The sequence below is a fragment of the Genypterus blacodes genome, unplaced genomic scaffold (assembly GCF_046128005.1).
Source record: "Genypterus blacodes isolate CSIRO-AG114 ecotype Tasmania unplaced genomic scaffold, CSIRO-AGI_Gbla_v1 ptg000028l_1, whole genome shotgun sequence".
Lineage (NCBI taxonomy): Eukaryota > Metazoa > Chordata > Actinopteri > Ophidiiformes > Ophidiidae > Genypterus > Genypterus blacodes.
In genome coordinates, this window is record NW_027466841.1 from 148,782 (window position 1) to 166,196 (window position 17,415).

Consider the following 17,415-nt stretch of genomic DNA (forward strand, 5'->3'; position numbering starts at 1 on the left):
TATATAGGCGATGTATCGACATTTTATTCTTTGCTGTAACAGTGTGTGTGTGTGTGTTTTTTTCATGAGACACAACACATTGCAGAAGAAGATTAGTTATGATCCAGTATTTCCTCTGCCTCCTGCTTTTGTGGTGTGCTTGGAGACGAATGTGATGGATGTGATTCTCTCATTCCTTGCTCAGTGGCGTGCAGTCTTAAATCCTCGCACAATAGCAGCGACAAAGTGCACAAGTTAAGGTCTAGTGCATAATCTCATCACTGCAACCATGTATAGCAAATTCAGTGTGTAATATCCCTAAGCAGCATCCCCACACTCTGCATAATGCAGAAAACAGGATTGTTTTACTGCATGTGCTGCTTTGCGTGCAGTTGTGTGGAGTGGAGAACTCCCATAACCATGCAGCCTTCTCTCATCTAAACCACACATTTGCACGTTTTTCCAGCCTGATTCACTAAACACGAGATTATTCCATCCGTGTGAAATTCATTCTCTCTCTTTCTCTGTTGTTGATCAACCCTATGTCGTGCTCCGTGCAGAACCAGTAGGGTGCAGGCATGAGCTTCCGGGAGAAATGTAATCTCCATCAAAAAATAATCTCTACCCGATTTGAGTTTCATTGTGAAGTTTTTATTTTCCGTCAAACAATTCGCGACGTGTGGCTGTTTTTCCCATTTTGAAGTGTTGGAATTCTCCTCCCTGTGTGGGATCAAAGGAAAGAGGAGACGCGGCTCCACTGCACGCAACTCATTCAAATTAGGAAATCTGACGTTTGTAGCCGACTTGTGCGCGGATGGAGGGAAAAAGTGGGTGTACACAGTAGTTACGCTGTGTGGCTCCACGGTGCTTCAGTTCAGATGAGCTCACCGAGCCGACGCGCACCATCGTAGGGATCCAACCAGCGTGGAGAGAGAGAGAGAGAGAGAGAGAGAGAGAGAGAGAGAGAGAGAGACTCGGGGACGGCGAGCAGAGCAGAACCCCCGCGGAGTGAGTCGCAAGGAGCGGTCGTTGAACGCACCGGAGCCGCGTAAAGTGGCGTGGAGAGAAGCGCAGAGGACGGTGCGGTGTGTTGGAGACGCCTGATGGAGACGCTGCGTGGACGGCTGTGACTCCACAGTCTACCGGGGGACTGGACGGGACTCGAGTCTGAATCACCTACTTCAACCACACTCCGCTCTCTTTTCTTCTTGTTCTTGTTCTTGTTGTTCTTGTTCTTCTTCCCCTCCTTTCCTCGCACCATGCCAGGGTTTCGCCCGTCACCGTCTCCGTCCTATTCAGCCCGGGCTGCTCGCTTGGAAGGACGCCAGACCTTCAGCCTCTCAAATCTGCAAGTTCTCTCCAATAAATTGTGACATTGTCTGTCAGCCTTGGAATAAGAAATCGATACTCAACAAAGGGGACGCGATATTCTCCCGGAATTTTAACGATCCATTTCCCCTTTATGCTTATAAATATGCGATTTGGTCGGATCGGGTTGGCTCGGGCCAGCTCCGTGCTTCTGTAGCCGGGAGCAGCGGCTGAGAGTGACTGATTATTGCTGTTGATTTGTCCATGCAAGACTCGGGGTGGAAACATGTCTGGCCACTTCTTTGAGGGGATCACTGCTATCAGAGATGGCATTTTGGTCCAGCACTTCGGTTTTCACCTCTAAAGTGCCCCGGAAGATCTTATTCATGTTCACCCTCTCCCTCTCTGTCACATACTTGTTCTATAGCTTGATGAGCTGCTACAACTCGCTGCAGTTCCCGCTGCAAGAGAACTACGTCTATCAAGGCAGGCTGGTGACGGAGGAGACAACTTTTGTGACATTAAGGGAGAAACTTTACTCCACTTCCTCGGGCGAGTACACCGCGAGTAGGAGCACCGCGGCGGCGTCCACGGCGCGGGATCATGCCGGAGCCGAGCAGCAGGGTGCCGCGGAGTGGATTAGGACGCAGGCGTCTCCTACCCGATCGGCGGCAGCGGCTTCATACCGCACCACCGCTCTGGAGAGGGAGCACCAGGAATTCAGCACCACGGACAGCGAGCTCAGGGTGAACAGCACCTCGGATTACGGAGAGAAGAAGCTTCCCCAGGCCATCATCATCGGGGTGAAGAAGGGGGGGACCAGAGCCCTGCTGGAGGCTCTCAGGGTCCACCCGGATGTCAGAGCCGTGGGGAACGAGCCGCATTTCTTCGATAGGAACTACGAGAAGGGGCTGGACTGGTACAGGTGAGACCCCCCCTCCCTCCTTCCTTACAATCTACGGGGAGAGATTTCTTTACAAATCATCTGTGTTTTACCTTTCTGGGGGTTAAACGGTTGTATTTTCTAAAAACGGTATGGAAACAAACTTGTAGGGACTTGAAAACTCCTCTAAGTTACATCATCAATTTAGTCAGTTACTAGTAGCTTCTGTAACAGTGTGTGAATGATCTAACTCAAGTTTCAAGTTTCAAGTCTTGTTTACATGTAGGTTTGGAACAAGTTTCAGAAATCCAAACATCTTAAACAAATGGAACTTCATTAGAGAGTAAAATCTGTAAACTGAAAATATATTATACGTTGTAATTATATAGTATAGTATTATATTGTATATTTTGTTGAGATTCCTAATGCACAACAAAACAAAAACCATCATCTGGGTATACACAGTTCCTCACACAGGTCTGAATTTAGACTTTAAAGCTTTGGAACAGGGTCAGGTGTGTGGAAACACATACAAGATCATGATGCTTTTGCGTTTTTCTGCACTGGACACCTTGTCGGTCGTTTGATGGTTTTTTTAGTAATCTGTTTCCCAAAGATTCACTCATTTTCACAGATTTTCACATTTTGGATTTGATGTTCTAACATATTCTGACAGGGGCCGCTGTGTGCCCCGGGCTGACTCCAGTCCACCGCTACATATGCAATAAAGGCTTCTACACACACTGTGGAAGAATGACCACAGGATTTATTATCTTTGTCATGTAATTGGGAAATGTTGAAAAGTCAAAGTTTAGATTTCTGGATGTTTAACTTTATAGAATCCCTAGCTTGGCGTTGGATAATATAGATTACCCTCTGCATAATAATTAATAATTCATTCAGGCCACCGATTTCCTCCATACCTCCCCTCTCTGTGTTGTGCTGTAAATATTGTATTTTCTTACAAATACATCTCTGTTATCCTTTGCAAATAGCTCACACGTCTCACATTGTTGGCACCAGCTTTCATCTATACGTGATGCTGATACTCCAGATGTGTTAGCCAGAGAAAGAACCTGTTAGTCATTGCCATGTTTATGGGGGGGGAAATCAATTTGCGTTTGGTTCAGTCATGGTCAGTTGCTCGTGGCTCAGCTAAGCGTTGTTCTCGCATAATGATGTTTGACCAGGGAATTCAAGATTTGCTAATGGAGTCAATGAGCTGATGAAAATGATGCAAACTCACGGCCCCTTATGTTTCTTGGTGGAAACAAGTCTGTTGCACTCGCCGTCCCTTATGTTTCTTCATGGACCCGGGGTCTGTCGCGCTGGCATTTGGCTTGGAGAGCATCTGCTTTCATCTTGCTGCATAGACATGGGAGCGCTCGGCTGTTCATTTAGCCGGTGTTAACGGGAGCTGTTTCATTACACGTACGGCGGAGAGGCTCATTAGACGGAGAGATGACAGCCTTACATAAATAATAATAAGTGTGCTTGTGTGTGTTTTAGTGCCCCTGAGCCACACAAATCCCCACAGCGGCCTTTAATTTTATATCTGTCATTGTCCTGTGTGTAATAGTGAGAATGGCGTGCTCGTGGAGGAAGGGCTGATGGAGGCAAAATGAGTTTTGTACCGATGGGGGAGGATGTCTGCCCATTTTAATGGTGATTTAAAACAAATATTGCGCAACATGAGAGCTAGTTACAATAGCAATGCATGATGGAGGTGGTTTTATGACTATTCTACTCTGTCTGTCTGTCTTTCTTGTCTGTCGTGGTAACGCCAGTTTGTTTGATTGTTTTGGATTGGCGTGACTGACTGACACAAGGGTTCACAACAAATGTCATCCGTACTGTAAGTGCAGACACGTCTCAACACCACAGGTACAGCGGAAGTGCCGACCTGACTGACCTCCAGTGTCTGTACAGTCTAAACAGTCAATGCCATCACGCCGGCATGGCAACGGAGTCTGGTATTGACCGGTGATAGTGAGACTTGGGCTTTTACCGTTTTCAAATAATTCTGACTGACTGTGTGTGTGTGTGTGTGTGTGTGTGTGTGTGGGGCAGGGAGGGGGTCCCTTTTCTGGTACTTTGCCTTTGTTACTTACTTTGGTCCTCCTGAGGAAAAAGAAACCAGGATGAAGAAAAGTTCCTTTGAATTTTGTGCTGTGAATTAAAGAAGCTGCCATGAAATGAGAATGGAAGGGGCCGGACGGTCGGCATTCAGGCTCAACCCCCGGAGCTTATAACACAAGATGTATTAAGGTGGAGCGCTGCAGTCCTGTCTGGTCCAGTGAAGGTTATAGACAGTAGGGATCTTGGCCACTTCAATAGCAGGTAAATCCATAAACAGATCTTTGTATACATATTCATATGGCTGGGATGATGTATTGATGGATGAATCAGTTGTTGCTTCTCTGCTCCGTCATCCTCATCAGACAATTGTGCTTTTTTTTGCATCATGTAGGCGAAGTACGCTTTTACAAGTCGAGTTGTGCTGTGAACAGTGATTTACTTTCTCGTATGACAATGAATTGTGGTATTTTTTGCACAAACCCAGAGTGGGTTTAATATTCACGTCAGGACTCCAAGTTTAGCTCGGGTCTGTTATGAGTCTCTGAGGACGGGCGCAGATTGGCGATTGGTGCTGCTTCCCTGTTTTTAGCACTCTTGGACAGTTTCTCCAGTGTGGTTTGGGCTTACTTGAACAAGCAATTAGCGATGTAGAGCCATCATTACCATACACAGAGGGCTTTCATCAGCCAATTGGTGCCTAACATGGTGTCTCTATTTCTGAGCAAAGAGAATGAGCCACCACAACAACAAGGGCTTCACTTCTCTGTTCTATGGAGAATAAGGAGATACATCTATCTATCTATCTATCTATCTATCTATCTATCTATCTATCTATCTATCTATCTATCTATCTCCCTCACTATTTCTCTCTATCTCTCTTTCTCTCTATCTCTTTCTCTCTCTCTCTATCCCTCCCTATCTCCCTCTCTCTCTCCCTCCCTCTCTCTATCTCCCCTCTATCTCTCCCCTTCTCTCTCTCTCCCTCTCCCTCTCTCTAGCTCTCTCTTTCTCTCTCCCTCCCTAGCTCCCCCTCTCTCTCTCCCTCTCTTTCTCTCTATCTCACTCGCTATCTCTCTCTCTCTCTCTCTCTCTCTCTCACTCCCTCTCTCTCTCTCCCTATCTCTCTCTTTCTCACTCCCTCTCTCTCTCTCTCACTCTCTCTCTCTCTTTCTCTCCCTCTCTCTCTCTCTCTCTCTACTGCAGCAGAGATGTTCCATTATCCTCTGCCGTTACTTTTCTGCTTTGCTTTTGTTCGTTTTTTAGTTTCGTTGTGCTTTCAACTTGGGAATGACAACTTAGTACGTTTGACATTTTTGCAAAATGCCAACGTGTTTAAAGTCGGTGTGAACAGCATATTGAGTTGAAGAGAAATGCTCTCTCTCTCTCTCTCTCTCTCTCTCTCTCTCTCTCTCTCTCTCTCTCTCCCTCTCTCTCTCTCTTTGCTCGTCACCTGTGTTGTAGTAGACGACGCGCTTTCATATCGCCTGACATTTTATTTCATTTCATTTTTTATTTCCGGTTTCATCTTCATTTATTTTGTTGTATTGGAGGTGGCAAAGAGACAAACCTTCTTGAAAAGTGTCAGATTGTGAATTTGAAATGGGTTCCAGTTGTAAAGGAGCAGCTGACTGATCGGTCAAACCACGCAAGAGACTCCGTAAGGTTTCTCATCTGTTGAAGCTCAATAGAATTCTGCACAGCTTTGAAATGTGAAGTATCAGCAGTTATCTCCTCTCTGTAGGGGGAGGAGGGGGTTCTTCAATCTTTGAAAGAACCCAGTCTGGAATAATTGTGTGTGAGAGATGGAATTATGTGATTAAATGTGTAATTAAATCATGACAATTGATGAACGTGTCATCAAACGGTCTCTGCAATCCAAATTCAGATTCAGAGTTTCAGATACTGCTAAATGCATTTAGGACTGTGAGAGTGTGTTTTCTATGTTCGGTATCTTTGCCCTGACAGACACACTGAATTAGAAATGAAGCAGTTGCATGTTTTGGGTGCTTTGAAATATCAACAAAGATGATTCGTCCGTTCATGAATGAGCCCGCTTGTCTTATTAACAGCACTTGAAAATAATACGGGTCGTTTCAAATGTGTGTCACAGCCAATCCCACAATAATTGATGAACTGTCATAAATTACCATTCACCCATACACAGTGTCACACCAGAAGATATAACAGAATATAAAGCTGATTTATACACAGCAGCCAGAAACAGGAAAGACAATAGAATCGGTGCAGAGGGAACGCTGCTTCTTCCTCCGTATGACAGATAACAGCAGAGTGGATTCCTGCACGAAACCGCATGAAGCCCACCTGAATAACAGCTTCCTGTTAAACCTGCACACTCAGGCTGCCTCCTTGTTTGACATTACGTTCAACTCGATGGGTCTGACCCAATAAAAAAGATCAGATTTATAGCTTAGCTCACCTTTTATGAATACATAGTTTATCAAAGTCGTCGCCCCGTTGCAGTATAAACTGGGCAGCAGTGAATTCTTTCTTGTCAAATATAAGCCTCATTTTTAAAGCTTGCAATCCAGGAGCCAAATGTAATCGCAGGGGTCGTTCCACCTGCAAACATCGGACACGAGGGCGGGGAAGCTGCTATTGCAAACACATTCATTGACAACACACGGCAGTAATGTTGTATTATTAAATGTTTAATCGTGATCGTTGACAAACATTTTCAACCTTTTTGAAGTATGTGTAGCTTTACATTTGTTGCAAAGTAAACAAAGAGAAGAAAGAGAGGCAGATTAACAGTATAACAGTGTTCCGTCGTCATATTTGCATATATCTGATGCAAAATCCCGATATGAGCTAATAACCAGCTCAGCCCCGTGAGGCATCCTCTGGGTTCTTTGTCCACTCTGGGAAAAATATTTACACATAAGATAAGCCGGGCATACTGTGAGCCAGAACCAAAGTTTTACTGGGGTTTCGCAAGCTCCAATAACTCTGTGTTATTAAAATGACACTTTAACCCCCGCGCCAATAAAAGCAGAGGGGATGTGAGAATAAATCTTTAGTGGCCGGTGCTCTTACCGTTTCACAGCTGCTTCCCCTTTGCTGAAACACAAGTCAGCAGTCGGTTATAGTGCGGCGGTGATTAGTCGCCGCAGTCGTTGTTGGTGTTACGGCAAACTCGCTTTCAAAGAGTGTTTTACTTTCATTGCTCGCTGTTGCGGCGATCTGCCCTCGACGCCTCATAAGACGAGGCTTCTAAAAAGGAAAAGTCGCATTATAAACCTCTCTCTCCTTGTGAGAGCTAACGGGTTCTAATCAATAGCGGCATGTGGAGAACACGCAAAAGTCTGGCTTCACCCGTGGAAAGGAGAGAATGGAGAACGTTCGTTCACTCCTGTCTGTGTATTCGACCTCATTATGAAAGTCTCACATGGCCTTTTTGTTCTTGAGTTATTAAAGTCTATTCATAGAGTCGGCATCAATAATATCACACCTGATCCGGCTGCTGCAGGACTTTGAGGGAACGGCGTGGGCCCCCGCGCCGGCTTTACTGTACCCGCATCCTGTGGTCGCCAGGCAGCAGCCAGTGACAGGCGGTGTATAATGGAGACACGGATCCACTGGCTAGCCGAGCAGCAGAATTCCTAAATCCACTGTTTATCCCTTGTTTAGCCCTGCTTTCCCTCTCTCAAACTGCTCCGCGGGCAGCTTAGCCCCAGTGACTCTTGCCACCTGATTGGGTGCCCGTGGCTCCAGTCACCGGGGAGACGGAGACGAGCGAGGTGGGCCAGATCTGCGAGCAGGCAGGGTGCCATTCCTGCGCCTTCCAGCCAGGCCTGTGCGGCGCCGCAGCGGCTCCCCTCCCTGCACCTTCCCAACATGGCAGAATCTGCCTTCGCCTGATAAGACGATGCCAAGACTCACAAGGACGCACTACTGATACTCTAATGTCAGTGTGGAATTAAACTTTTTAATTAGCAGCAGCGTACCCCTGTGCTGTCAAGAGACTGGACCATTTCAGTCTGCACCCCCCCCCCCTCCCTTTTCCACTTGATTAAACACCGAACAATCATGGAGCTCTGAGGTTGAACCAGTTAACAGGAGGAATCTGCTTTACTTCTCGTCTGAGGATCCTCGTGGTCTCCAGCAGGAACAGAAGGAGCAGACGGAACACCGTGTAAAATCGTTGCAACGTCTTTCTGTCCGGGGTGCATAATCAGTGCGCATACCTCCACCAAGGCTGAACAAGGCTTGAGAGATGTTGTCCTTTTATGTTAAGTAGTAAAATAGCAATATGATTTGATATTTTGATGGGAACTGTTGCACCCAGAGCACCCAGAGCAATCCCATACTAGCTCTACATTAGAAACTGTAATAACAATAATACTAAAAACACGACATCATTGCTTTATTTGTCAGAAGGAGCTATTGTTTCTGGGCTAAATTGTTTCTGCCAAATGATCCCAAGGTGCACGTTTGGCTTCACAGCTTGGTTACTAATAACTCTGCTAACCAACCAGCTAATCAGCACACACACACACACACCGGTCCAAACCTCAGCAGACGTAATCATCCCAAATACGAGTGTGGACTGAAAATCCCCTTCATTGTGATTATCAAACATGCAGCTGATTGTCGAGTGCAAAACGCACCTGTGCCATCTCCTCGCACATTTACATAATTCTTTGGTTTAAAAAGGAAGAATAAGAAATAAGAAATGATTGTGCTGGTATTGTTGACAGGCTCTCCTATCGGTGTGTTTGCACCTGTGTGTGCAGAGAAGAGCCTCGTGTCACAAATGATACTGAATAACTCATATACATGCTCATATAAGAACGATGTTGATTTATTTGCTTATTTCTCCCTTAAACTGCATCTTTCATCTCTTTACATTCTTTAAAAACAATAAATGACCACAAATCAGCCTCAACTTAACTAATGAGGTGTTACAGTCTAAACAGTAAATGCACTTCTTCTTTGATACTTCCTCCATCTACACACACACACACACACACACACACACACACGCACGCACACGCACGCACGCACACGCACACACACGCACACACACACGCGCGTAGCACCACGCCGCATTACCTTTGGCCGGTTGAAGCTTTGCAGCATTGTGGTGTGGTGTTTTGGGGAGAACAGAGGCTCTTTAGTTTGATATGTATTGTTGCATGGGAATAACGGAGGACGTGTTACTGATCTGCCCGTTTTGCATATGCAAAAGAAGAAAAGCGTCTCCCGAGCAGCTAATGGGCACAGCCAATTTCCTCCTGCCTTTACTTCTGCTCAGCATTCACCAGCTTCCCTCCCCTCCTCTCACACACACTCATCTCCTTCTGCGGCCCTCGCTGTAGCTACACTCTGACGCTTTCAAGTGCGAGTCTATTTTACTTACGGTTAGAATTTAATTCGCTGTTCCTCCCGTCGCCGTGCGGTAGCTGTGGGCCGCGGCTCGACATCGAGGCTCCCATCCACTTTCTTTTCGTGTCCATCAAAAAGCAGGAGGGATCAAATTCGGAGAAGCTTTCCTCCCTGTTTGTCTGTTTGTCAGAGACTTGCGTGTTTTTGTTCCGCGACGTGGACAGATTGCCCGGAAAAATGAAAGACAGACGCATCTGTTAAATTATTTATTTTGGACCCAAAATAAAGACTAAGCTGGAGTCATTCGATGCTCAAAGCGATTCGTTCCTTCCAAAAGATTATTTGCATGCAGTGGAAATGCCACAATGTGCCTCGACTCAGAGGGAACAATGACTCCGCCGGGCAGAATGCTGCTTTACAGACGTCGTTAAATCTCTGCAAATAAGACTACCGTGGGACAAATAAGCATGTCAATCATACTTGTCAAGATTCCAATTTTCCTTCCGTGTCTCCTGCAAGCGGTAACGCCGCGCAGCGCTCCCCATTGGCTGCGGGGGGGGGGAACGCGAGGCCTGTGACAAGAACCCCCCCCACCCCCACCCCGCAAAAAAGCAGACTGATGCATTTTTGTTCATTCGGGGAAGAAATCCTGACAGGGACGGGCGCGGAGGAGACAAAGTCACGGACGGCTGCTGGAGGTTTGTCTCCGGTGCGTGTCCATGAACTGATACATGCGTCAGAAGCGTGCGTGCAGCGGTGAGGGGATGGGAAGGGCGGGAAACTGGGAGGACGTCACGTTTCCCAACAAGCAAACGCCTTCAAATGACCATCAGCAGCAAAGTGACGCCGCCAGTGGCAGTTTCCACTCTTTGATCTTCTCCTTCTCCTTCTTTTCAGATCTCTAATTCAACAATAAGCTGACTTAATTCAATTATGGCGGCTGTGATGCGCTCCGACTCAGGAGGTGTGTGAGCTAATTCCTCTGTTTACACCCCTGAGTCACTGTCACAAACACACTCATCGGATCGCGGTGTCGTGTTTGTCGCCGTCGTCCCGTCGCCTTTGAAGTTCCTCTCGGCTTTATGTTGTTTACTCACTGGCGCTCTCTACTCCCCCTGATGTCGCCGCGGGCCGTTGCTGTAGCATCGTCTTAGCCCGCCGTGAAACAATGAAACAATGCACGAGCTGAGCATTAGATGTGTAAACTGCACTGCACACACGCACAATGAAACTTTTGAAGATTCTGATTGTTTAAACTATTCTCTCAATTCCCTCACCGCCGCCCGAGCATTTCTTAATCTACCGCCGCTACACAGAAACACTTTGGTAGCTTTTTGTTATCTCATATTAATACAAGCCGCCGCATTTCCCAAACTCCCTTGAGTCCGGGATTAAGCCGGTGAAATGCAAAAGGACGCTTTTAGGGATTATGTTAATTGTTAATTGCTGTATCAGGAGGTGATTGTTTTTTCGTGGATAATTTGGATTATTGGCATTAGAGATTTAGCGAGGAAAGTCGACGTGCTCTGCCTCCCTGATGAGGCTCTGGCGTGCTCTGACTCCTCCCATGTGGAGCTTCAGGTCTGTGCAGTATATGGCTTTATGTGCATCATTCTTCCTGCACGCACACACACACACACACATACACACACACACACAAACACAGATCTATCTATTTATCTCTCTATCTCTCCATCTCTCTCTCTCTCTCTCTCTCCCTCTCTCCCTCTCTCTCTCTCTTATGACAGAGTTCATCAGCATTATCTGCCGTTAATGTTTCATCTCCAGTTGGTTAGACACTTTCATTAGAGTAAAGACGCCACAGTCCAGATATAGATCACATAGACAGTACAGAAGCGGAATATTCACTGTCTGTTCTAATTGGGGCTCCTCCTTCTTCTTCATCTTCTTCATCTTCTGTCTCTTCTCAGGCTGCATGTGGTTCTTAGTCCCATGACTTTTGAGTGAGCAGACGTTTGCCTTTTTAAAACACCTGCGTAACCCGCGGGGGGTGGAGGGGAGAGGGGGCGCGCTCGCTGCAAACACGCCGTCTTAATTGATTTGATTGATGAACAAGGACACGCTCTTCCACTCGTGACTCAAGGTCGCGCCCGTCGCTGCGGTCTTCAGCCGGCTCCTCTGGTCCCTCGCCGACGACCAACTCACCATGAAAGTGCGTCTGGGCCGAGGTGAGGAGGAAGGGAGCCGCCGTGACTAATGGGTTTATTCAATTCACTCTGGAGCTTCAGCCGCTGCATCATAGGAGACACGGCGGCCACTGTAAGAATGAGGTGAAAGAGAGATTAACACCCCCTCCTCCTCCTCCTCACCCCTCACCCCTCCCTCCTCCCTCTCTCCAAAAGGGGCAGAAGGCACTCTGGTGTCACGCTGGATTTCCCTGCACATATAGCTGGACGCATAAATCCCAATGAACTAAATGAATATAGGTTTGAGGAGCTCAGGCTTATTTGGTACGAGCCGTCTAATCGGCGTCACGCTGGGATGCCCCTCCCTCCTTTCCCTCCCCTGCTCGCTCGCTCCCCGGTGTGGGAATCTGTAAGAGACGACCAGAGCGTTTGTTGACACGTCGGCGGTGGCACGTGGGGGAAGCGTCGTCGTTTGATTCAAAAGAACTCCAGCTTGTAGATCCAAAGCGAGATGATTCCGTCTAATCGGCACGCAGTAATAATAATAATAAAGTCATGATTAAAACTATTATTAGTGTGGTTACGCGTCAGACGGCGTCTACTTCTTCCTTGTCTCCAATTAACATTTTCCAAATGTCCCTCGGAATACAAATGAAGCCGCGTCCCTGCAGCTCGGCGGTGATCTCCTCCCTCCCGGCTCTGTTTGGTAGCACACCTACCTCGTACAGGAATAAACTCCACTGATGCTCGAGGGGCGGAGGGAAATTAATGTGCCGTGATAATTAGTTAAGCAACGGACCGACGCAGAGGAAGAAATTTCACACCTTAGAGTTGAATAATATATTGTTTAATTTGCCCGGCATGGAACGGACATATGTTCCCTCAACGTTATCTCCTAGTTCCTTCCTCTTGTCTCAGTCGCTGACACGTCTTCCTGCCGGCGTCTACTGCTTCCACAATACATAAAGTCGTGTCTGCCATCTATTTTTGTTGTGTGTTTTGTTGGTAGATGGACTGTCGAGTTTTTATCTGCCGTTCTGCCGATTAATTACACAGCGAAGGAACTGGGTCGGAGCGGCGTGTCACAGCAGATGCCTCAGCACGCCGTGTTTCCTATGAGACACTGATGCAGTTTGATGTCGCATAAAAAACGCAACTTCGGACAAAACAGCCGTTCTTTTATGGTTCCTAATAAAAAGGGTTCAAAGGAAATGTTTGTTCATCATCAGATTTTAGGGGAAACTGGTGGGAACACTTGTGGACTGTGTGAGTGTGTGTGAGAGTGGCGTCTCCTTCACCATGAAAGTCTTTGCTTGAGCACCTTCTCCTCTTCACATGTCATCGCTCATATCTCATTTCATAATAATGAAACCTTCCTTAAGCAACAAATTCTTCCGTTTTAGCACAAATTAGTACGTATTGCGTTTTAACCTCAGTGATTTGCAAGTTAGCTGTGTGTCTTCCGGGCGTCACACTTCCTGTTCAAGGTGTTTTATAAAGCTAAATTAAACCTTGCCTCCTTATGCCAGTTTCGGTCCCACTTGGGAATTGATTGCAGGTCTTGTGTTCACCTGGTGAAGTGTAAATCTTCTTGATTGCACACTCGGCTCAAAAGCCGGTATGGAGTCCAGAGTGTCAGAACAGAGCGCAAACACAGATATTTCCTTTCCTTTTCCTTTTTCTTTGTCTATGAATGCACAGCCTGTGTACTTTTTGCCTCTGCTGAGACCGTTCATGCTCCGTTTTGCAGAGAAACGACTGCGGTGGAGCCGGAAATTGACTTTAATGAGGCAGTGGGTTGCACCTTGACGTGAGCGAGACGTGGGCCCCTCCGTCCCTGAGTACGTTCTAACCCACAGAGTCATTTGTTGCCTTTGTGCGATCCACCTTTTCTAAGCCCGTAAAAGCTCACAATTCTCAAAAGCACAACAAGGCCCATTGTGCCTTCTGTCACTTTTTGAGTCGCGGGTGAAAGTCACAGGGTGAAAACTAATCTTATTCGCCTCCTGTTGTGTATTGCTGTTGCATAAAGGAACGGCAGACTTTAGAAGTCGCGTCAATCAAGATCTCTGCCACCGACCGCGTGATGGAACGCCTGAGTGGAGAAAGTTTTGAGTGGAGTGAGGAGTGTTGATGAAGGCCATCAGGATTAGTGGGAGTGTCCCCCATCCCAAAATGATGTCATGCCAAATAGCGCCATCAAAAGGCCAAACCTGCTCCTCTTCTTCAGTCAATCAATATTCTGCTTCACACGATATTGCCTTTGCTGCATGTCTGATGATGCGCTGAGTAGTTTAAAAAGAGGGAGGAGTCATAATTACACCATATAGGCCAGGAACTGGAAGCTTATCCTGTTGATACTTGCCGCTCACTTTACCCGTATCAAACCTGTGCTGCTTCTTCTACAGCATACAGGTAGAAGTTATGCACACAACAATACAAGCTAGTTTAGGTAGCTGTGTCTGTCAGGGTTTTCAATCGATTCCAGCAGGGAACTGGTGTGAGACAGCAAAGTTACTCTAGGATCATAATCCAGGAAAAACACTCTGGATTCAGGGTGAAACAGGTTCTAAACAGGGGAACATATAAGTCTCTAAACAAACCTCCAACTTCACCTGCAGCGGCTTTACGAGGTCGTTCATTCTGCAGATTACAGGTGGAAGCGAACGTCAAATATGGCGGTAAAAAGGCAACGCCGCTGACCGAGCTCGGGATGTAATTCCCCCCCTGAAAAGATTTAAATCACCAATGTTGAAATAAAGCAAATACAGAAGGGGGGGGGCGTCCCTTTTTCTGCGGCGGGTAAATGGGAGTATTGTGCTAAAGGCTTTGGCACACAGCGAGTTGACAGACAGATCAAGTGGTTGTGAGTGGGAGTCAGGAGAAGTTGTCTGGCTCTGTGGGGGTTGAGTCTCCAAGGGCTGCTTGTGTATGACAGCTCTGGGGGAAGGAAGTGTTGAGGTGACAAACACGGTGCTGGCCGTAATCAGCTGATGAGAGGAAGAGTTTCAGAGCAGATGGTTGCCTGGGCGGGAGCGCCGCTGATGCGTTTTCGCTAAATATACACGCAGAAGCACGGGAAAACACTGACTAGCGAATTAGATACAGGCAGCATGTTTCAACGCCTCTAAATGTTGAAATGTAACATGCAGGAGAATAGTGTGTGTGTGTGAGTGTGTGTGTGTGTGCGTATAGTTTTCAGTTTTCTGTTCAAGTGTTCATACCGGAGGAATAATTTCACTGCCAATATATTTAAGTTATCTGCCATTTTCCTACAAAATGAAGTTCATGTGTCTCCTGGTTATTTCCTGTATAGTCTGTACCGTGAAGATGCTCAGTGCTGTGACCTCTGACCTCCAGCATGAATATTTCAGGAGTAAAAAGTGTTTTTTATTAAAAATGTGTGTTGTGTACGTGAGTTTATTCTGTGGATAATCCTGTGAGTGAGTGAGAGTTAAGTTGTGTATCTTGATGGTGGAGCTTTCCTCCTGTATGCTGGAAGCCCCCCGGGTGTGATTCCAGCTTCCTCTCTTCCTCTGTGGCGGTGTGTTTGTTTTGCAGAGGGCTCAGTGTCTTAGCCGGCCTCTTCATTACATCGCTCCCTAATGCTTTGATTTAATGCTCCCTCAGAGGTCAGATATTGTGCCGGCAGCTTCAGCCTCCGACGCCCGCTCCATTAATAACGGCAAATAAATCAGGGGACGCGCCACGGCTCAAAGTTCCTCACTGGCATACGGTGCTGTGAGACGGGCACGTGGTCTTTATTGCACAGAGGAAGTATATTACCCAACACCTCCTCTGCTCACACCTCCATCCCAAGTCCAATATGTGTGGTCCATGTCCAAATTAATTAAAGGTATAATTCCCAGCGGGATACTTGCATCTGCATTCCATTAGGAAATCCTCGGAGGACCTCAAATTGGTCTGCGGGAGATTCATAAGACTGCAGGTCGCTTATCTGCTCGGCAAATTTGTCAACACGTGACAACAACGCTCTTTCTTTTTGCGGAAAAAAACGAGGTTTCTTATTCTTCCATGATTTAGTGACAGAACGCGTTGAAGATTACACACCACATTAAATCTGCGGGGCATTTATGATGCCTCGACACAGTGCACCAACAGGACGGGGAAGTGTCCTGCTTGTGTGTGTGTCTGTGTGTGTGTTTGTAGTTAAGCTACTGTATATTCTAGATCTCACATAAAAGGTAAAATGAGTCCTTGTCGGTGCCAGCAGACTTGCCTGCAGCCTGGTTTCTTGCACATGCATATCAGATTTAGTTTCACCGTCCGGTAATAAGGATGCAGCCTGACAGAGGTATTATTATTGTTGTCAGGATGCGTTTATCTGGATTCGGTGATGTAACGTCGACTATCCCCGGCCAGCACCTTATCATTTCCTTCAAGTGCACGTGTGTGAGAAAGAAAATGGAGCAGAATCTCATATCAGAACTGTGAAATCACAGTCACAACTGTTTAGTGTTTCTCTCCATCCTGCCACTTAAATGACTGAAAATCTGCAACCTTGAGCAATGAGAAAAGACTTACCCGGCACAATTTCCCCTTTACATCAGCCATTAAAATGCCATATCTGTATCTGGATGTGTGTTGATGATGTGAGGTACATGCTTCTGCCACTTTTCACATTGACGAGAGTGAAAAGGAGGTGAGGAGGTGACATTTTCAAATTGCGGTGTGGATGTTTCCTAGGAACAACCGGAGCTCAGCCACATCTGTCTGTGATCTGGCCTCCGCATCTCATCCCAAACAAACCAGGACTCTTTCATATCCAGATATTTATTATAAGATGTAAACATAAATAAAGCTGAATGTGTTCACCGAGTAGGAATCCTTTATTTTGAAGTATTTACTGGTATGAGGTGAAGGCCTGCCTGAGTCAGATAGGCTGCATATTGTAGCTGCAGATTCATTAGTGATGTAAACCTCTCAGCCAGGCTTCTATACGGGCTTTTGATTTACAGAATTGCCTGAAACGAAATGAATAAACAAAAGCACGAAGCTCTCAAAATACACAGGGCACTCTTCTTCCTTTGCTTACATAGTCATCTGTAATGTTTATGTCCCATTAATCTTCCTCCGCATTCACTTGTCACATGAAAGCATAAATGGCTGCAGGCTAACATGATGTTTCCCCCTTACTGTCCAGAGAGACACACAGCAGAGCAGAGTGTGTGCACGGGGGGAATAACTACTCCCTGAGAGTGAGACATTAGCATGACGACGCCACCGCTTCATGCTCATATTTAGTTAGCTGTGATTATGTGTTGAATATGCATTTAGCTGAGAGCTGAATACAAATTTCTCCTGAAGCTGAAGTAATCACACTTTTAATTACATACATGAACAAAGCATTCATTACATACACCAGTAAAGGAATCCTGTTGATTCAATAATAAACAGCGTCAAAACTCGCAGCAAACTAAATGCAAATCAGATCCTTGGAGAGTGACGGCTCCCGTGTGTGTGTGCGTGCGTGTGTGCGCGTGTGTGTGTGTGTGCGATGTATTTGTTCTATATGGCCGTTGTTTCTTTGATTTCTTGCTTTTCTCAAGGAGAGCCGAACATGTTGATCCACTGAACTGAATAATCAACATCATTAGCCATTCTATTTTTTCCCCCTCCCTTCTATTATTTATTTAGTTATTAAAAATGTAC

The 17,415-nt window shown here is 46.3% G+C and overlaps 1 protein-coding gene across 1 annotated transcript in view; it reads left to right on the plus strand.

Annotated features, from left to right (window-relative positions):
* Positions 1 to 1,613: 1,613 nt before the first annotated feature.
* The window catches only part of hs3st4 (heparan sulfate (glucosamine) 3-O-sulfotransferase 4), a 60,082-nt gene continuing 44,280 nt past the window's right edge, over positions 1,614 to 17,415 (plus strand). Inside the window, exon 1 of the mRNA XM_076144252.1 lies at positions 1,614 to 2,212. Within this exon, the coding sequence (XP_076000367.1) occupies positions 1,614 to 2,212 (599 nt within the window). The remainder of the gene's footprint in view (positions 2,213 to 17,415) is intronic.